We start from the raw sequence: 17,664 nt of genomic DNA on the forward strand, positions 1-17,664 counted from the left end.
TTTGGACTACAACTCCCATGAAGGCTCATATTTGGCTATACAGGCTAAAGTTGGTGGGAGTTATAGTCCAAAACATCAGCAGAGCCAACTATTGCAGACCTCTCATTGCACAGGAAAGAGTGGAACTTGCATCGTGCTTCCATTTAATTTTGCTATTACCTCAAAGGGACCGGACGGCCCATGCATGTGAGGGCAATCGCAAAACTACAGGTCCAAGATTACACCTACTCTTGACTAAAAAACGTATCTAAAAGGTGTAACACATGCAAACCACATCTATATGAGCAGGAAAAAAGAAGAGTCAACTGTGGAGGGTCAGAAGAAAGACACGGGCCAATGATTTCTTTCACTGGACTGTTTATTAATGAAAAGGATAAAAGTCTATCTTTCCCTATTCTATGAGGCGTCCCTCCCTAACTAACTAACTAAGGTGCTCGTCATTTGTCAGTGAAAATCTTTAAATAATCTGTCCACGTCCAACTCTAAGGCTGTCTCACCCTACCACTAACCTAATACCTAAGGAAAGGAGAATGACTCCCTTCTCCTGGTGTAGTCACGTCTAATAGGATATCTTCAAATAGTCTCTCTGGGCTGCTTTTATCAATTCATACATTTCATTCAATACTTTCTTGGGTTTTCCTCTCTCTTCTGTATAATTATAGTTTTCAGTTCTTCTCTTGTTTTCCTTTTGTCTTTTCTTTCTCAATAAGGGGTTTCCCCCTCTCCCCTGTTAGGGCTATCAAGCATTTACAAGCCTCTCCATTGATACAAGCCTCTCTGCTTGTATACAATTCACACATTTTATCTTTTCTTTGGACATCTCCTTGGTGTCTATATACTGTTTCATCCTCCTCTTTGGATTCTTCTCTTCTCCCTGGCTTCCCTTCTTTATTTAGTCTTTCTTGACTGCTATGGGTATGAACGCTGCAATACCGATTCTCCTTCCCTCTTCTAGGTAGTAACCTGATATTTTCCTCCCTCTCACTGGGACGAGTAAGGTCATACCAGTAACGATTCTCATTCACTTTTCTAGACATCAATGTGTACTCTTCCTCTTTACTGGGACTAGTATGAGCATTCCCATAATGATTTGTCTTTGCTTCACTGGTTTTTAGTACTATATAGTCTCTTAATCTTTTACTGCGACAAGTATGATAATTCCAACAATGACTCCTATTTGTTCTTCCAGACCATACTTTGATAGACTCTTCTCCTTTACTGGGATGAGTAGGGTGGTTCCAATAATGATTCTTATTTGCTCTTCTATTGGTCACTCTTCGACCTTGGTTGGTACAAGTATAAACTCGCCAAGAATTATTCTCATTTACTTATTTCTTGGTCAATGTTTTATCTTTACTGGGACGAGTATGATTGGTCATGTTATCGTTCTCATTTGTTTCTCTATGTTTTAACCTTATTTGCACTGGGACGAGTATGAGCATTCGAATCATGATACTCCATCCTCCTTGCGAGTCTCCTGTCTTCCCTGTTACCTATGGTTGGCAGGGATAACGTCACCAGGTTCTCTGTTCTCTCCTGGTCATCCCTCTCTCAGGTTGGCTTCCAATGTTTCCTTAACGTCCCTTCCTCCGTGCCATTGGATTTGAAGGCACTCCAGTCTTACAGTTACCAGCTTGCTCCATATTCCTAGAGTGGTATCGTTCTTGTTTATAGGACGCCTGGTCTGCCACAAGCCCCTTGTGGTCATGCCACCACTCTTTGTTTCGTTCACTTCTCAGCTTATAGGACGCACAGTGTCTGACTTTGTTTCTTCCCTTTTTCGTCCTTGTGAGACATCTCGCGCCTCTCTCTCTCTCAAGCTTTGGACGCAGAATGTCCAGTACCCCTACAATGTCGACATCAGAACTGATTCATAACTTGCAGGCTTCTCGCTTTCCCCTTCAAGCTCCTCCTCTTTCATTCACTACATAGTCGTGTGTTCCTTTTTCTCGGTCTCGTACGGCTTTTCCTCTCTTCCACGGGTCCTCTTCTTTGTCTCAGTTAATGGGGATTTCTTAGTTAAAGGGATATCTAGTTTCCTGTTAACAATAGCACATACTGATATTTTCTTCACATAACTCTTTATAGGATATATCTGAAAAGGTGATATTGGCATGTTTTCTAGGCAGTTCCTCACAGGAACGGGAGTCCTTATCCCCAAAGGGGGAGTCTCTGCCAGAGAGGTCCCACTATCCTCAACCCACATGGAGGGTGTTGCAAAGCAGGCTCACCTCCATAGCCTCAATGGGGCGGCCCTCTTTGGGAGAAGAGACACATTCTCACGATTTGTCACACAATATGGATGATGACCTAGGCAATGGAAATAATCTTTAATCCGACAGAGAGGGTTTGTCATATAGGGGGAAGTGCCCAACATGCGACTGAATTAAATCTGCCCGAGCCCCATCAAACTTCCAAGAACTCCCCATAAATGTACAACAAGTCTCTCTGAGCTTAGTCCAACTTAGACCAGATAATCTTTTTTTTAACAAGGTCTGTCAAGAGGGGATTTTACAAAGGGGGGACCGCATAGTCTCATTCTGCGTCATACTCACGTTGACAGATGGGCAGTTTAGGGACCCATTCGTTTTCTTCACCACATTGAACGTGTCGCGCATTTTTGGTGATAAAGCCCTCATTGCACGAAAACTCAACTTTATCGCTGAGTAGGTATAGAACCTTAAAGCCAGAGATCTGTCTTCCATTTTCAACAGCAGGTCTTGGACATCGGCGGTCTAAGAAAAAATGAAAAGGAAGAGTTTAAAGGTTATATAATATGTATACAGTACAGTCCGGTGCCAGCCATTTTCAGATGTATTAATTGGTTAATCTTATTGTTCTAAATAGCTAGGATATCCCTTGGTAGAGGCTTCTTGATGGAAGGTGAAAGGGATGAGGATCAGAGAGGGGCTTCTATTGTCATACATTATGGATCCATCGGGTTGTTAGGGCCAATATTATTTTTGTAATCTAAAACTCTATATATGTGCCTTGGAAAACTATTTGGGGTATTTACTTATGCTCACATTTTAGTGGTATTTTTCAAGATGGCAACAAATTGTCACCATAGCTGTACTGCCTAAATTTTCCTTAGAAAGTACTGATCGGCGAGTTAAACTATACATCTTTTGAGTCAAGAGAAAGGATTTTGCCTTCCAAACAGACATACATTTGGCACACATTTCTATTGTGTCAAGAACATAATGCTCTGCAGGTACAATTATTTGAACCAATGTGTTGACATGAACAGAGAACAGAAATGAATGATAGTATTCAAGACGGTCTAAGAGTTTATCAAAATAACAGAACAGTAAGAGCAGCCTGCGTTACTTATCCCCTTCGGCATCAATAAGCACAAAGTTCTCATCATAATGGTCTTCTCCAAATCAACAATCAGTGCACTCGGAAAGGGCAGTGCACAAAAGAGACTTTTTGAGGCAGGAAAAATGTCCACTTGCACACACCTATCCCTTATCCGACATTTGATTAGTTCGAAAACACTTGATGGTCCAGAAAGCTTGAAGAATTTAACACAGATCACAAACTGTTCTTTATCAATTACCCACCCGCTACCACTTAGGGGTATTGTTGGTGGGGAGTATTCTGAACCTTCCCTGAAGGCAGAACCTTAGGTTATGCTACTTCAGATGTCAAAGGGTTCTGCTGAATTTTCTCTCCTTAAAGTTAAATGATGCTAAGACACAATGGGCCTCATTAGGAGTATGCCGTTCACGGTAACAACGGTGCCGAAAGGCTACTGGCACCCCTGTTACTGGACCGGCACACTCCGAGAACTGATGGCGGGTGGCGTCACGCCCGCCAGGTCTGACCTGGTGGGCGGAACGGCACCCGCCCGCAGACTTTGACGGAAGCAGCGGCACCATTATGAATGATACCAGTGCTTCCGTCTTCCCCATTCGCATTGAGTCCTAGCGGACTCAATGGGGAGTAATATTTTCTGCCGCCTGGCTTCAGGGACCGCCAGGGGTGTAATGCCCTGGTTATTCCCTAAAGCCAGGGACCGGAAAAAATACACGACTCCAGCGGCAGCATTCCGTTTTTACCGGCACAGCTACCGCCGGGGTCGTAATGAGGCCCAATTTCTCTTATTGCCTAGCAAAATTTACAAAACAAGTTCAATTATGGTTATCTAGATGGATAATTGGTAATGGTGATCCACAATTAAACCTTACAGCAAAGTCAGTGGGCTTTATTTCAGACTCTAAATTAACCATTAAACTTCATGTCTCAACAAAAGCACAATTACTTCACTATAAACTAGCTCTTCTTTGCAGGATCAAAAACTTTATTCATTCGTCTTTGTTTCATACCTTAGTGCAACCTTTGGTTTTGCCCCGTGTTGATGGCGGAAGCGGTTTGTTGATTGGACTACTAAGTACCACATTGAGGCACTTAAGCCTGACCTTCCATTCAACAGCCCAGAGGTTTCGTCTTGTGTCTCCAATTTTGAAGTCTTTGCACTGGCTCCCATTGGAGACACACATTCCTTTCAAACTAAGCTGTACAATAAATAAAGTGCTACATTTTGGCTATCCTTCTTTGTGTAACCGGGAGACATTTATCCCTGAGATTCCAAAAGCCAAAAATAAGCTATCACACAGAAACACACTTTTAGTGTTACAGCCCAAATGTCCTGCAACCGTCTTTCTTTTATTCTACAATCAGCTCAAACTCAATCTTTCATCATTTTTGGAAAAGATATGAAAACATACCTGGTTCCCAAATGAGGTCCAACTAAATTATCTTTATTTTGAATCGTCTAAATATCTTGTTTCACAATCTTTAGTCAATTTTTAATAAGCAGATTTTAGGATGTTTTTCTTTCTACTTGTTGGAATTGATGTTACTACGTTATAGTTTTTTCTGTTTTATAAACTGTACAGCGCTCTATTTATCATTGTTTGATAAATGCTTCAAATAAAATAAATGTCTTTTGCTGAAAAGCTGCCACCTTCACTCAGGAATGGAGGAAAATTGAGAATATTTCAAATACATCAAATTGATGGTTTTTCCCCACATGTTTTTGCACCTGAAAAAGCCTCCATGTAAATGTTGCATGTAACTCCCTGACATGGAAGACAGCGCATTCTATTCTTTTTTGGTAATGAGTGTGTTTCTAACATAGAAATCTTGGTTACATGAATTCCGATGTAAGATCTACACCAATTGTCAAAACAAATTAAAATAGAAAAAAGACCCCTGCCACTGTGGGTGCATGGGCATGTTGGCTCTCCATGCAGAGTTCAGTGTTTCTCGCACTAGCCTGGTGTTTCCAGGCCCTCCAGAGAGGTTTACAGATTGTCTTGCTAATCATACATCAGGGCTAGGCCTGTGCTCTGGACCCTGGGAGATACGCCAGGCAGCTCTGATATACCTGATAGGCAGGCAACTCACTGCGGCTATTTCCCCGCATTCTTTGCAGCATTTCGCAGCATTTCACAGCATACCCACTTCTCTCCACTCTTCCCCAACCCCTAACTACCCATAAAAATACTGCTTAAAATTGCGGCAAAGCAGAGGCGTTGCTAGCGAGGGGGCGAAGGGGACTACAACCCCGGGTGTTTTGGTTGTAGCCCCAAATAGAAGCTCAGCGGCTACAACCAAAAGGCTAGCTAGCCCTGAGTCCCGACAGTCGTGACATTAGCATAGGCCAAGATCTTTTCCAGACCTAGCTACACCCCTGCGGCAAAGTGGCCATCAGAAGAATGCGGGAAAACGGCTGCAGTACCTTGCCATACGCCTCATCCGGGGCCTAACATTGGGGTAGGGCCACCATACTTGAACAGTGGGGATAAAATGAAATAATAAAACATTCTGTGAAATTAAACATATCCCTCCACAAAACGCAAAAGATGATCTGCCGCAGCGAAAGACTGCATGTAAGGATCTCCCACAGGACCACGAGAGGTTTAGGTCCTAAGGGAAGGTCCTAGGCTCTCGAGTTAGGAGAGGTTTAGAAAATAATACTATTGGAATTGTTCTGTGGAGGGGTGTATGTTCAGGGAGCCAGCAGGGGAATGCCGAGAAGTATTTAAACATTGATTTCTCTAGTGTTACACACCAGGTTGCAGAGGAGGTTGAGGATGGCAGTTGCACAGCCAGAGGCATTGCTGAGGGGGCTATAGCCTTGGGTCACTTGGTTGAATCCCCGGGTAGAAGCTCAGGGTCTACAACCGAAAAGGCAAGCTAGTCCCGAGTCCTGATAGTCCCGACGCTAGCGTAGCCCCGGATCTTTTCCAGACCTAGTGGCACCCCTCTCCACTCCATGTTGAGTGCCAAGTTACTACTTCCTAGGTAGAGCTGGCACCAACCCCAAAGACTGTCTATAGGAGGGAACACTGATCTCCATGAGTAATGTGCAGTAGAGAGGAGTGACCTGCCGAAAGGGGCGGACATTCCTGCATTGAGTAAGAATTTTGAGGACACTCTCCCCAGTATGCGCATGAACTGAGGAGGGAGGACGTGAGAGGTCTACAAAGTGCTGTGTAAAGCCTTTTGTGAGGCTTCCAGTCTACCAATGCCTCTCTCTCCATTGGTTTAAGACCAGCTCCAAAAGGCTATTGCAGCCTAAACCAGTCTGGAGATACCAGTTCAGACTCAATACCCGGGAGGAGGTCTCTCGTACACTAGCTGCATTAGAAAGTTGCAGGGGAACAACAAATAACAGACTTTGCTTAAGGATTGGAAAGGGCAGGAAGGACCCCAAGAGAAATTTGTTTTGGAACCTTTGTTTATTTTGGGACGCTCTAAGGACACACTTGTTGTGTTAAGCCAAGACTTGGACTTAATGAGAACAGAAAAGCTTTTGCTTTGGATATGCATTATATTTTAATTTCCCAAGGGTCCCTTACTCCTCCTTTGGTGCATAACCATCCAGACTAAAACAGCTATTTTTTTACACGTTTCTTGACCCTGAGGACATTGATTTATTTTGTCCTTGTAAGAGTCCTAAAAAAGATGTGTTGGTTAGCATGTCTTTCTGGCAATTATATCATCTGTACACCCATCCATTTCACATCCATCCAAGCGTCCACTTGACCATCAATCCATCGCTTCATTCAGCCATTAAGCCATAATTCTGCCTATACATCCACACATCTGCCTGCTCATCAGTTAATCAAAGTGTCCCTTCAGCCACCTTCACATCCAACTCTCCACTCTACATCCCCTCTCCCATACATCTCCCTAACCATCAATTCATCTACCTACATAGCTATCCATCCTTCCATCGATCCACTCATTCATCTGCCTATCCATCCAACTACCCAACTACCTCTTCACCCACCCATCCATTCATTCATTTGTCTACCTATCTATCCAACCGCCCAACTACCTCTTCATCCATCCACCCATCAATCCACTCATTCATATGCCTATCCATCCAACTGCCCAACTACCTCTTTGTCCATCCGTCCATCCATTCATCTGCCTAACCATCTAACTGGCTATGTACCTCTTTGTCTGTCTGTCCATCCATCTACTCATTCATCTGCCTATCCATCCAACTGCCCAACTACGTCTTCATTCGTCCGTTCGTTCGTCCGTCCGTCCGTCCACCCATCCATCCATCCATCCATCCACCTATCCATCCAACTGCCCAACTACCTCTTCATCTGTCTGCACGTCTGTCCGTCCATCCATCCAGTCATTCATCTGCCTATCCATCAATTCATCTACCTACCTAGCTATTGATGCATCCACAATCCATCCTTTCATCCATCCACTCGTTCATCTACCTAACTACCTCTTTGTCCATCCGTCCATCCATCCAGTCATTCATCTGCCTATCCATCAAATTGCCCACCTACCTCTTCAGCCATCCATCCACTCATTCATCTGCCTATCCATCCAACTGCCCAACCACCTGCCCGTCCATCCATCCGTCCGTCTATCCATCCATCCACTCATTCATTCATCTGCCTATCCATCCAACTGCCTAACTACCTCTCCGTCCGTCTGTCCGTCCGTCTGTCCGTCCATCCACTCATTCCACTGCCTATCCATCCAACTGCCCAACTACCTCTTCGTCCATCCATCCATTGATTGATCCATCCATAAATGCATCCATACAGCCTCTTAGATGTAGTTCAGTCTTTCACTATACAGGTGCCTAGAAATAGTTCAGTTTACCTTGTTGTGCTATTCCGAGCTTACTTTTTGCTCACTCATCTGTAGTAATTACTTTCCAGAGAAAATGATTTGTAGTAGGGAAAATGTGTGAAATACAGTTTAACACAGAAATTACCAATCATGGCCCTTGCCCTATGACCAAAACATACTGGAAACAGCTGTCACAGCAGCATTGCTAGTGTTTGCAGCTACTTACCAATACAGGTAGGTACATCGGGTTCCCATTTGCTGTTTTCATCACACCTAACCAGACTAGGGCCTTTCAGTTTGAAATAGGCATTGCATTCAAAAGTAATCTTGTTGTCATATCGAAATGGCTCCCGGAAGTAAGATTTCATAGTTCCATTGGCAAAAACTGGACTTTCGCAGTGGACATCTGCAAAGAAAGGTCAAAAGGAAAGACGTCACACAGTGTCATTTGCTAGAGCCCAGGTATGTATTCACTGGAGGCAGTCTCCCTGCTTGGTCCCCAGTTGTTCTGTCCTTAAAGAGCTCCTGAACTTGAGGGAGTCTCCCATAGTAGAAAGATTCACCCCATCCTGGCACCAATGAATCCCCAAATTAAAGATTAAGAGGTGCCTTCAGCTCAGGCTTCGAAAGCTGCAGATTTGCTCCTCATTTGAACCTTAAGTGGCTTGGAGTGGCTCAAATACTTCTGCCTTGACCACTACAACAAGGTGAAAATGGTTGAATTAACTTTGGACACCCTTCCTGCAGACTGGGTGGTTGGTCATGAAGGTTCATCTTGACCTAGTTGGCTTTTTAATGTCAACATGAGTCCCCTGGCCTACATCATTGAATCTTTCAACACGCCATTCCATTTCCACACTGACACACACAACTCATGATCAGGCTAGACAAGAGGCACCCACATCAAAGAAACATGATAGCCTGCCTGGCCTGTGTATGGGATTGAATTTTGTATATATGAATGGTGACAGAAAAATAGACATAATACTCAGTGGGCAGGAGTGGGTCTCGCAGAAACCATAGAACCGAGTCGACAAGCCCTGGCACTCCTTGCATGTCTGAAGGGGTCCCCAAAGTAATTTCTAATCTCCACACTCTGCAACCGCTGAAGCTCTGATTTTCACTCGCCACTGAAGGTCCAAAATCTCTGTAGCTGAGACCCACCAACTGTCATGAAAATCTTATTCTGTTGTTGACTTCAAGTCCCATAATTCCCTTAGTACTGGGATGAGGAAGAGGCCTGAAAAACAATGCCTCAGAAGTGGTCAGTTAGTTAGGGCTAATAACCCACACCTGAGAGAGGTAGAGAGGCTTAAAAGCCCCCCTCAGGTGCAGGCCATTAGATGGAGATGGAGCAGCAGCAGTAGTAGCATCAGAAGGAAAGCACTTTGTCCAAGCAGATGTTCCAAGAAAGAAGGGACCCCGGGAATTTAGTCAAGCAGATTGCAGCTGCCTGTACTGAGAGGGTCCTTTCCCCTATAAATCTGAAGTACAGAGACTGCAGAGCAGGAAGCGTGTAGGAGACCGTGATTGAGAGTTTGTATGCAGCCGAGGGTCTCCAGAGCAAAGTGAGCTCCATGACTGCATGGCAAGAATGAAAACAGCTTCAAGTGTAAGTGTTTCCATTCAGAAGACGCTGGAGCGGTGGAAGTCCTTCAGCACGCGAAGGGATCGAAGACAGAAGCCAGTGTTACAGAGCATTCTACTCCCTTGCTCAAACAAATGCAGGCAACAGTAGCAAAGAAGAATCACTCGCGTATGAGGTAAGTGCTGCTAAACTGACCGTTGCTTGTCAGAAAATGAAGGCAATATAAGTAGCACTCACATATGAATGAAACGATCTGAATGGCGCTAATTAAACATTAGATTGCATAAAACAAATGAAATACTATCACGTGTGACTAAAATTGATTCTGAAGTGAAAGTTAACTGAAGAGTCGTTGGTGAAGCAGTAGAAAGCATTGTAAAACAGAATTGAAGTGACTGAACTTTAAGAAGTGGGAGTTCCAGGGAACAAGCATTGCCCACAGCCAAGGGTGGTACAAGCACTGCCTATAGCCAAGAGTGGTACAGCATTCCCTGCAGCCAACAGTGATACAAGCATTGCCAAAGCCTATAGCTGTGTATATATTGCCCAGAGTCAAAAGAGACTAATAACCAGGCATGCCACAAAGCTAATGGGGCCAACAGAACGAGAAGGGGCGAATGCAATGTCAAAAAGGGATGAAGCTTGTTCATTGTGATTGGTTCATAAAATTGAAGCTGGTATAAAATCTCACATTAACAAAGCCAAAAGGAGGAAAGGTGGCATTATATCCTTAAGAGCATTTTGGTTGTTGATGTTGCAGAAAGACAAAAGTGGCAAAAAGGGCTGCCCTTCTTGAAGGTGAATGTTCGGAAGAAAAGTGACTTCCTACATGAAGGTGTTGAGGAGCACAAATGTGAATATTGTCATTTCTGAAAAGTTGTTGAAACTCACAAAGTTACAAACTGTTGAAGCTGTGTTACACATTTGGTTGTCATTAGATTCAGAACTTCAAAAGCACTGCTGAATTTGGAAAGCTATCAGGCAGGCGAGTAGACCTGCATGGTGAATCTTTGTAGAAGTGGGCCTGATCTGAAAGTAAATCCGGTGGCAGTAGAAGTGCTGTGAAGTTATCCTGACAAAGATACCAATTGTGATTTATGATGGTGAAAGGAAAGCTGCGCAAAGCCTGACCAAGAATATCATTGATGCTATTTGTTTGACTGAAATATCTGTTCTATGAAGAAAAAGAGGCATTCTTTTTGGACATTGGATTACTGGAACTTTTCTGTTGACAAGTTGAAGGTGTAAAGTAATAAAGTGAAACTTTGTTGCAAACCTGGATTTCCTTGTTTATTTTTCTTGACCAATGAAACTGAATCCAACTTAAAATCTGGGGAAGAGGAGATTACTCAGGTAACAGAATACCATTGTTGTTGTTGTGAATTGCCATATATATATTTTTTTTCTTGTGTATTTTATGTATAAGTGAGAGGATTCTCTGTTACAATATTTTCCTTAGTTCACATAAGGCAGGCAAAATTTTCATCAGAGTAGGGATAGTGACGCGTTACTGGAGACCTTTGATTTAATAAAATGGAAAACTTTGAGAAATCATCTAAAAGTTGTCTGCCTCACATTCCTGACCCCTCACAGTGACCTGTAGCAGTGAGAATGGTTGGTGTGAGAGTCAATAAAGTTGAGGTGTAATTCCCTTTGTGATCTGTCAAGAGTGGACTTGTTATATGTTAAATTGTTAAATATTAAATGTTAAAGGTATTTGTACCGCGCACCGTCACCAATGGAATTGGTCCCAAAGCGCTCAGGCGGATCTGGAAACGAGAAGGCAGGGTGGGTTAGTAACGTGAAGAGAGAGTAGGATAGTGAGAGAAGTGGTGTCCTGTTGGCAGCTTCAGTTCGGTATACACCATGCGCTAAGCTTTCGTGCAAGTATCGGATCGATGTCAGTCCTCATGTGCTGTTGCTGCAGCTTATGTGTTGTTTGTTTGTTGTTGCGGTGTGGTGAAGTGCATGCGTCTTGCTGTGCGAGAGTTGGTTGTGTGAAAATTTGTGTGAGTTAAGTATGCCGAAATGTTTCGCTTTTTTGTTAGTGAGTTATATGTCTCGCAGCTGACCTTCTCACTTTGGCTAAGTGCCTAGATTTGAGAATCCTGTATGGTGGAGCAGAGGCCCAGGTCTCACAGTACTACGTTTCACCATACAATAGACAAAGATGGAGGCTATACCTAGATTTGAGCCCCGTATAGTGGGGGAAAGGTCTAGGTTCCACAGTAAGTGGCTTTCACCGTATAATAGACAGAGATGGCGGCTACAACTAGATTTGAGAATCCTGTAAAGTGGGAGAGAGGTCTAGCTTGCATAATACATTACGTTTCACCATACAGTAGACAAAGAAGGAGGATATACCTAGATTTGAGAATCCTGTAAAGTGGGAGAGAGGTCTAGCTTGCATAATACATTACGTTTCACCGTACAATAGACAGAGATGGAGGCTATACCCAGATTTGAGAGTCCTGCAGAGTGAGTGTGACGCAGGATAATGTTCATAATTCTAACTAAATGTGGCACTTGCTGACATTCACAATTTTAACTATGTGTGGCACTTGCTAATATTCACAAACCTATCTAGATGGGATGGAAGGCAACATTTACATTCTTTTCTAGGTGCGACGGAGGTTAATGTTCACAAGTTCTATCTAAGTGTGGTCATTGTTATCATTCACAGTTCTATCTGGGTCCGGGGCAGGCTAATGTACACAATTCTGTCTCAGTGTGACACTTGCTACCATTCACAATTCTATCTAAGTGTGGCACTTGCTGGCGTTCACAATTCAATCGAAGTGTGGCACTTGCTAGCATTCACAATTCTATCCAAGTGTGGCACTTGCTAGCATTCACAATTCTATCCAAGTGTGGCACTTGCTAGCATTCACAATTCTATCCAAGTGTGGCACTTGCTAGCATTCACAATTCTATCTAATTATGGCACTTGCTAACATTCTAATTTCTGTCTGGGTGCGACGCAGGTCAATGGTAAATGGTATATTAACCATGTATAAAGATGGAGGCAACGCATAGATTTGCGAGTCCTGGATAGTGGGAGAAAGGCCTAGGTTTCATAATGCAGCAGGTTTCAGAATATAATACAGTAGTTTTAGATGTAAAGCAGACACAGATGTTTTGATATACCTACACTTTAGAGAAGATTTATAATGGGCGAATGCTAGTGTTGAGTGTTCCCTAGGAGGGTGATGCAGGTGACATTCGCCTGGCAAGCTATGTTCTTAGGTAAGGTATTGTAGAGTGGCAGGGCTTTCTGGAGTAGACCGAAGCGCTGATCACGCTGTATGTATATATTTCCAATTAAAGCACAAAACATCTTTTGGGCAGGCTCTGAGGATCGGGCTTTGGGGTTAACTCACCTTGGCTACATGGTGGTTCCCAATGGTGAGAAAGCCTTGAGAGAGTTCAGGGCAGAGAGGTTGAGTTGCAGGTTCTAATGCGAGCGTGTATGCCTCCATTTGGGTTTTGTACGATCGGACCGAAAAAAAAGGTACGACCGTACAAACTGACTGAAAAATGCTACCACCAAAGGATCAAACACCAAAAGTTCGAACCTTTGGTGGTAGCATTGCAGGTAAGTAAAAAAAAAAAATAAAGACTGTGGGACTGCGGGTGTGTCCCCCGCAGCACCCCACTCACTATACTGTGTGGCATAGTGAGCGGGGTTTGTGGGGGACACCCCCGCAGCACCCCCACAAAAAAAAACAGGGGCTGCAGGGGTGTCCCCCGCAACACCCCCCTCACTATACTTTAAAGTATAGTGAGCAGGGGTTGTGGGGGAAACCCCTGCAGCCCCCATAGTATGTCAGTGTGTTCACATGAGAAAGGTGTAGTTTGCACCTTTCTCATGAAAACTTTCCGGCCACGGCAAAATCAGCCGCGGCCGGATCACTTAGAATCTCCATTTGCACAGTAGCCAACACATGTCTGTGTGGAGAGAGTGTATGAATGGGGTGTCCCATGGTTGAGGATGCTGAGACTTAGGGGTGAAAGTAAGCAGTGGGAGGTGAGAGGAGAATGAGTCATATAGTAGGTATAGAAAGCTGAGAAGGCAGTGATGGTGGAAGAGGAAGCAGGTGTGAAGGAGAAGAGTGAGAAGTGTAGGTCAGCGAGAAAGGGAAGAATGGGAGAAGTTTTAAATTTTCTTTTGGTAAAAGGTGAGATTTCTGAGAAGTGGTTGCAGAGGGAAGGCTTTAAGATAGGGGAATCAAAAGAGAGGAAATGGCATTGGAAATTTGTGAGGCATTGAGGCAGGAAAAGAGTAGGTGTCTGATGCCTCCATCTCTGCCAGTAAGTGGAGGAGAGTGGATGAAGGATAGTTTGGAGTCATGTAGGGCCGCCAGAGTGGCAGTGTCAGATGGAAATATCCAGGTTTCAGTAATAGCAAGAAGGTCTAGGGGAGGAGAGCTGGAGTAAAAGTGGTCAGTGATAAAGGAGGTTTTGTTACATACAGATGGAATATTCCAGAGTGCAATGTTCAGTTGATTAGGTAAGGAAGCAAAGAGACGTTGAGTCTCAGGGGAAGAGAGGTGAGGTGGCTAGGTGTTAGAGAAGACGTGGTTAGCTTATCGGCTTTGTTTCGTAGAAGGAGGTGGAAGAGAGATGGAGTAGTGGGAGTTTTTCAATTTGTGAGTTTTATAATAGGGATATGCGAGGAATCCCAGTATGTCATCACTGCTTCCATAAGGGGAGCCCCTTTCCATGAGGCCAGGAAGGTGAGGCCGCTGTCCGATAGTCCCCATGGGGGTGGTGATCACGAGGTGGATCTCATGGGAGGGGATGACTATTTTGGGAGAACGCAATATTCACATAACACCCCCACCTCTCCTTCAGCCCCACTCTCTTCACCTCCTACCCTCCGATCCCATATACTTCTGTAGTAGGCAAGAAGTAGAAAGGACTGAGCCGTGGAAGAATAGGGATGAACATCATGATCCAAAACAAGAAAGGACTGAGACAAGGAAGAGGTGTGGATATGCAGGGATCACTCCAAGGAACTGACCTGAATGGTCTAGCTTTCAACTGCAGACCTGGATAGGAAGGGGCATAAAAACTGCCAAAGGACTTACCCAAAATGTCAGATGCTATGGAGAGGAGCCGCAAGAGGGGACCTAAGCTTGCAGAGGTAGGCAGCAGGAGCAGACCCAGGCATAGAGACGCTGAAGGGGTGGTCTCCACGGGATGCACAGAGAAAGTCGAAGTGCTGGCTGCAGGAAGCTCCAGCAGCACAGCACAATAGGAACACGTGTTCTGGAGAGAAGGGAGAAGCCGAAGTGGGTCTGAAGCTGTAGAGCTGCTGCAGCAAGCCAAAGAGAGAGCCCCAGAAAGCCGGCAAAGCAATGACGGACCCTGGGAAGCCTGCATCAACCAGAGGGCTGCAGCCAAGACCCTAAAGGTATTTGGGTGGCTGAGCCTGTGGTTGGGGACAGGCAGAAGGTACAAGAAACCCTGAGAAACATAGTGGATCAAACTTTACCAAGCTACAGTAACAAGGTGATTAGCGTTTGGGACCCTTACAAGAAAAGGACATACCAAATACCAAGAAGGTATAATCTTCTTCGCGGCTGTGCTTGGAGGCAAGGTGACCCAGGACTGTCACATAAGAGAAACAATAAAGAGAACTGCGAGGGTGGTACATATGAAGACAGTACTTGGCAGGGGAGTAAACCAAGTCTGTATGTAAAATCAGGAAATCATAAAGAGAACTGTGAGAATAATACAGAGGAACACAGAGCTTGACAGGTGAATAAACCTGATAGAGAAGGACATCAGGTTTGCCAACCAGGGTCAAGGACCCATCAGAGTTTGAAGAAGCATCCAAACTCCTCTTCTTCGTCGCAAGTGCCTGGTAGGAGGAAACCAGGACTGCCAACCAGGGTCAGGGGCCCACCCCAGCTTGGAAAAGCATCAAAGCCACCCTTTTTCGTAACAGTGGCTGGTAGTAGGGAACCAGGTCTGCCAACCAGAGTCAGGGGCCCACCACAGCTTGGAGAAGCATCCAAGTCACTCTTCTTCATTGCAGTGCTTGGTAGGAGGAACCCAGGCCTGTCAACCAGGGTCAGGGGCCCACCCCAGCTTGGAAAAGCATAAAAGCCACTCTTATTCGTAACAGTGCCTGATAGTAGGGAACCAGGTCTGCCAACCAGAGTCAGGGGCCCACCACAGCTTGGAGAAGCATCCAAGCCACTCTTCTTCATCACAGTGCCTGGTGGGAAAAATGCCAGGTCTGCCAATCAAGGTCGGGGACCCCGGAGAGTAAGAAGAAGCCTGAAGAGGGCCAGTTGTGGAACAGAGACACTTCCCCACCAATTGTTGAACTGTGTTACAAGCCTAAAGAAGGTTGGGGAAGCAAGATATTCCACCAACACTGCAGGAACTGATAAACGCAGAACTGTCTTTTTATCCAGGGAAAGGGAGTTAATTATCTGGGCTAGGAAGACCTTCTTTTCATTTAGATGAAACTTAAAGTGTGAGGGACAGAGCTAGGATTCTGACATTGGAAATTGGGACTTTTGCTTTTGATATCCTGACCATGACATTAGTAATGTTAGTTGAGGCAGGGAACTCCCTCTTAGAGTTAGGGCAAGATGAGGGCTTCCTTTTCATTTTTTCACTTGAACAATAGTGTATACCAGCCACCATGACCCCTCCGTGGCAGAGTCTTACTTCTGCACCCTTAGGAGAAAGTTGTAGCGGGATTGCAGAAAGCATAGGGAGAGGCAAGTAGGAGGAGCAGGAGTGAATGCATTATAGGTGAGTAGCGCAGTGTGGAGAGAAAGCACAGTAATTAGGAAGCTGGGTGTACTCACAGGGTGCTGCAGGGAGGAAGGCAAAAGCAAAGGCTCATAGGGGAAAAGGCAAAGAGGCTGGCCAATGACTGGTCTTCACCCTTCACAGTTCCGCCCTTCACTGGGACGCCCCTGACTGGATGCCACTAGGGAGTTCAGAAGTGATGACACACGCTCTTGTCACCTGATCGCCTAGTCCATAAGTGGTTGGTCTATGCTATTGTCCGTGATGCAGCTGGGACGAGCCGATTTTTTTCATAATTGATTTTTCCAAAAGTTTCAATTAAAAGCAGAGTTAAATTATTATTTCTCGCCCATGAACCTTATCTGCCAAGTTTCTGACTCATTTTCATTTTCTGCTTTGCCTTTCCTGCTTGCTTATCAAGACCCTGGCACCGGTCCTGCTTCAGGCAGAAGGACCTCCTGCTCGGATCAGTTGCCCCAGCAGCGCAGCACGCACTCTTGTAGAAAATGAGAGGCAACAGACAATGATGGCTGGAGATGTCAAATGGCTTTAGAACATTACGAGTCGGCTGTAAAAAGGGATTGTCATATTACGAATGAGGTGTGATGTCACAGCTCACTTGTGGTAGGAAAATAAACTGCAGCCGTTTTTAGGTAGACTCAATTCCTCTATGATTTATGAGACAACACATTCTTGCATGCTGAGGATACAGCTATAATGTTATTATTATTATCATTATTATTTCAAGAACACTCTCGTATGGGACCTTATTGGCAAAGTCCCTCAAAATCCTTATCATCACAAACACGTGCTCAGGCATCCCATACCCACTCACGAAGACTAGACTGGACCGTAGCACAAGTAGCCAGGGACGTCATTTCACCAAAATGCCAGGGGTAGCAGAAGTGACATCACACGACCCTTGACCTCAAAGGAAGTGATGTAATTTGACCCCACCCCCGAAGGGACATCACAGGAAGCGATGGAACACGACCGTTCAACCCTCGACAAAACAGGAAGTGCCATCACATAGCATTGTTCCTAAGTACACTACGAAAAATATGGTTACAATATCACTGTAATGTGATACACAGTTCACACAAAAATCGATCACCATATGTATCATTAATATCAGTGCGTATAGGCCCATATTCCCAAATTACTGTGAATGCAAACAGACG

At 44.6% G+C, this 17,664-nt stretch overlaps 1 protein-coding gene and 1 long non-coding RNA gene across 5 annotated transcripts in view; one reads left to right on the forward strand and one right to left on the reverse strand.

Annotated features, from left to right (window-relative positions):
• Nucleotides 1–17,664, forward strand: part of LOC138520848 (uncharacterized) — a 253,068-nt gene that overhangs the window by 195,595 nt on the left and 39,809 nt on the right. The window lies entirely within an intron of this gene.
• The window catches only part of LOC138520847 (complement receptor type 2-like), a 309,555-nt gene that overhangs the window by 168,793 nt on the left and 123,098 nt on the right, over nucleotides 1–17,664 (reverse strand). For all 4 annotated transcript variants that reach the window (XM_069633222.1, XM_069633219.1, XM_069633221.1 and 1 more), the window contains exons 9-10: nucleotides 8,348–8,527; nucleotides 2,556–2,735 (exon numbers count right to left, since the gene is read on the reverse strand). In XM_069633222.1, the coding sequence (XP_069489323.1) occupies nucleotides 2,556–2,735; nucleotides 8,348–8,527 (360 nt within the window). The remainder of the gene's footprint in view (nucleotides 1–2,555; nucleotides 2,736–8,347; nucleotides 8,528–17,664) is intronic.

Source organism: Ambystoma mexicanum, chromosome 13, assembly GCF_040938575.1.
Source record: "Ambystoma mexicanum isolate Mex_15411 chromosome 13, UKY_AmexF1_1, whole genome shotgun sequence".
Classification (NCBI taxonomy): domain Eukaryota; kingdom Metazoa; phylum Chordata; class Amphibia; order Caudata; family Ambystomatidae; genus Ambystoma; species Ambystoma mexicanum.